We start from the raw sequence: 4,138 nt of genomic DNA, 5'->3' as shown, positions 1-4,138 counted from the left end.
TTTGTTTTGTTTTGTTTTGTTTTTAATTATTATTACCAACTACCTTTTCCAATATTGCTCACTTTTTGCTCCAAGTATTTTACTTTCTCCGTGTGTGTATGTTTGTGTGCATATGTGTGTGTGTCATATGCTATAATTCGAGATTTGAGGGATTTTTAGTTTTCATTTTTGTGCCTACCTGCAAAGAGAATTAATGTTTATTCATGATTTGTGTCCGTATTTGCTTTGTTTTAGAAAGAAAGAAGGCATGCTCAAAACAGTCCTTTACTAATTAACAAGGCAGATAATTGCACAGATAACATCAAACAATTGGTAGCATGTGATAAATTGCCTCAGAGAATCGAGGTCCATGGAGAAGCAGAATTTGCCATCCCCACAATCCTAACATCTTCTATTTTGACTGGGCACCTAGAGAGGACACTTTCATCACTTTCACTAAAGTCATTTGAGTTACCCTATGGGTCACAGAATCTGATTTCTGGGAAGATTTTTAAAAACCACTTCAGGCAATAAATCAAATCCAGGCACACATAAATTGAAAAGATGGATAAAGAAAACCACTCCGTGGTGACGGAGTTCATCTTTATGGGCATCACTCAAGACTCCCAGCTACAGACCATCTTCTTCGTGGTCTTCCTCTTGGTCTACCTGATCAATGTAGTAGGGAACGTTGGTATGATTATCCTGATCATAACAGACTCTCAGCTTCACACACCCATGTACTTCTTCCTCTGCAACCTCTCTTTTGTTGACCTGGGCTACTCCTCAGCCATTGCCCCCAGGATGCTGGCTGACTTCTTAACAGAGCACAAAGTCATCTCATTCTCTAGCTGTGCCACCCAGTTTGCTTTCTTTGTAGGTTTCGTGGATGCTGAGTGCTATGTCCTGGCTGCCATGGCCTATGACCGTTTCGTGGCCATCTACCGACCCCTCCACTATAGCACGCTCATGTCCAAGAGAGTCTGCTTGGCTCTCATGTTGGGCTCTTACCTGGCTGGCCTGGTGAGTTTAGTGGCCCACACTTCCCTCACCTTCAGTTTGAGTTACTGTGGCTCCAACATTATCAACCACTTCTTCTGTGAAATCCCACCTCTCTTAGCCCTCTCTTGCTCAGACACCTACATCAGCGAGATCTTGCTGTTCAGTCTGTGTGGCTTCATTGAATTCAGCACCATCCTCATCATCTTCATCTCCTACGCTTTCATCCTCATTGCCATCATCAGAATGCGCTCCACGGAAGGCCGCCTCAAAGCTTTCTCCACCTGTGGGTCTCACCTTACTGGTGTCACCCTTTTTTATGGCACAGTCATGTTTATGTACCTGAGGCCAACATCCAGTTACTCCCTGGACCAAGACAAGTGGGCCTCTGTGTTCTACACTATTATCATCCCCATGCTGAATCCCTTGATCTACAGTTTACGGAACAAAGATGTGAAAGCTGCTTTCAAAAAGCTAATTGGAAAAAAATGTCAAGAGTAACAAAATATGAAAATTTCTTATGACCACATGTAAAAATGGTAGTGGTCAAAGGACAGTGGTAGGAGATAGAAAATGCAGATAGCTTTCTAATAAACACAATTCAGCTACCATCTACTTGCAGTGTCGATCTTAAATTCTATAGGGTTTTCTATAACCCTTAACAGTCTGATATAAAGGAAATATAAATTAATATTTTTGAAAAGCATGCTAAACTAGATGCATTTGTATTTTACTTGACTTTGGCTCACCTATTGCTTAGAAACTAAGACAAAACTTGAAAGGGAAAATAAATAGCCACTCTAAATTATAGTTTTTCAGTCATGAGGTATGACAGATCCAAATGTTGAAAGTTTCTCTACTCTAAAAACAAGTCAGAGAAAATATAGTCAAATATGTAGGGAATGGAACTTGTATGAGAGATTACCCAACTCAGCCTGGGAGCTGAGCTATATGTATTCCTATATTCAACAAAAACTTCTAAGTGATAAATATGGGCCAGGTTCTGGAGGATAAAATCATAAGACGCATTTGCCAATGAGGAGTTTGTTGTGCTTCCAGTTACTGTGCTCTCTGAAACTGCTGCCCCCAATGACCAAATCATGAGCTATATAAACCCCAAGAATAAGAGCTGCAGACTGAGGCTCTACTGTTTATTGTGTGTGCTCAGTTTTCCCTTCTGTCTAGCATTTGGTTTCACCTAATAATGATTAGATCTCCTTGGTCTCCCTTGCCTAATATCCAAAAGAGATGGGCATCTGGGTTTTGTTACCTTCACATATTGACATCATTTTAACCTTCAGGGAAGCCCAGGGACTCTGTGATCCTAAGAAAGAGACAGTTTGGATCAATCCCTGAGGCCAACTTTAGCTGGATTGTAATGTCTGTAAGATTAGTAGAATTAATGTCCTACTCCTCGCATCCTAAATCCCTCATGCCCCACCACCCTCACTTCTATACTACCTTTTTAAAGATTTTATTTATTTATTAAAGAGAGAGAGAGAGCACAAGCAGAGGACTGGCTGAGAGAGAGGAAGAAGCAGACTCCCCACTGATCAGGGAGCCTGACACAGGGCTGGATCCCAGGACCCTGAGATCATGACCTGAGCTGAAGGTCGATGCTTAACCGGCTGAACCACCCAGGTGCCCCCTCTTCCTCTCTTCTAATAAGAGTTAAACCCTAGCTTTTTCCTAGGGCACCAGGACTCTTCATGCTTTCCACCATTATCTCCAGACCCTTATCCAAGAATAGTTTCACTAACCCTGAGGTATCAATGACCGACAATAGAGGAGACAAACTCTTCTCTGCAATCTTGACTTAAAAATCAAGAGTGTCAGGGATCAGCAACAGGTAAGGTGGGCAGACCGAGATGGAGGAATGCTAACTTTTTCTTAGATATGCTAAAATTCCATCTGATGGTGTCATCAGTTACAAATACTTCCCAGCAATAATGTTGCTATGTCTCCTTCTCCCAGTGCCATATAGTCAAAGGTCAAGGAAACACAAGAACTATCCTAAAGTGTATAGTGTTCCCATTCATTGTGAAAGGTACAAAAGAGTTTTCGGGATAAAAGACCCAGGCTTTCTAATAGATATCATTATACATGCGATGAAATTTACCTGGTGCAAAATTGCACAGCCCTATCATGAATTTCTAAAAACATATTTCTGGTTTCACGTTATGAAGAAAGTACAGCAACTAATGGACAGATGTAGAGCTGATGGTCCAGAAATAGTTCAGAGATTCAGGCTTTGGTGTCTTTTTTTTTTTTTAATATAATCTAATGTGCAAATCTACATGATGTGTAAAAAATTTAAAAATAGAGCTTTCCTATCTCATTAACTACATTAGCAACTATAATGTAAACCAGGGTATACATTAGAATTGAAAGAGTAGTTGATTTAGAATCAAGGAGACCTTTGTATCCCAGTTCTGCAATTCTAGTTAGTGACCATCCTTCTGGAGGACATTTTTTTTTTTCTTAATCGATTGCTGTATCCAAAGTTAATGATAAAATCTAAAAACTGACCCTAGGGCTACCCTTGCCACTCTGACTAATAATGGTAAGTATTCAGACTTTAGACTATTTAGAAAGAAGCTCTCATGTAGGTTCTGCTATTTTCTTGCTCTGTGCCCCTGGGCAAGTTACTGAATCTCTATCAGACTAAGGTTCTTCATCTATTAAATGAGATAATGCTTACATTCTAGCATTTTTCAAAGGATGTGATGTCAACTCTGTAAAGAATCTGCACGTAAAAGATAATAAACATTAGTTGTTTATATTTTTCCTTCACTTATATATTAAATATTCATGATTCTGCTATCGATGTGATGCAATATAGAAAGGAAACTCATTTTTCCCAAGTAATTGGTAATGGAGGTCTGCATATCAAATTTATAATGGCAAGAAAAAGATGGGTAAAAGTTGGGTCACCTTAGTCTTCATTCCCACTCCCATCAATAATTATATCAGATAAATCCCCTAACGATCTCTGTTCCTGAGTCTCCTCATCAATAAAGTAAACACTAGTATTTATACCTTATCAATCCTATTAGTTTTCCCAAACAAGTGAATATTATTATAGACTGCAAATATCACATTTTTAAAAAATTTTATTTATTTATTTGAAGAGAGAAAAAAAAATGAATGATGGGGAGGG

The 4,138-nt window shown here is 39.2% G+C and overlaps 1 protein-coding gene across 1 annotated transcript; it reads left to right on the top strand.

Annotated features, from left to right (window-relative positions):
- The first annotated feature begins 543 nt into the window (after positions 1-543).
- LOC132009829 (olfactory receptor 5AR1) lies at positions 544-1,479 on the top strand. Its single transcript, XM_059387864.1, has one exon. The coding sequence runs from the start codon at positions 544-546 to the stop codon at positions 1,477-1,479; it is 936 nt and encodes a 311-aa protein (XP_059243847.1).
- Positions 1,480-4,138: the final 2,659 nt, after the last annotated feature.

The sequence above is a fragment of the Mustela nigripes genome, chromosome 1, assembly GCF_022355385.1.
Source record: "Mustela nigripes isolate SB6536 chromosome 1, MUSNIG.SB6536, whole genome shotgun sequence".
In the NCBI taxonomy this organism is placed as follows: domain Eukaryota; kingdom Metazoa; phylum Chordata; class Mammalia; order Carnivora; family Mustelidae; genus Mustela; species Mustela nigripes.
Note: the sequence above shows the minus strand (reverse complement) of the source record. Positions and strands in the feature narration are given on the sequence as shown.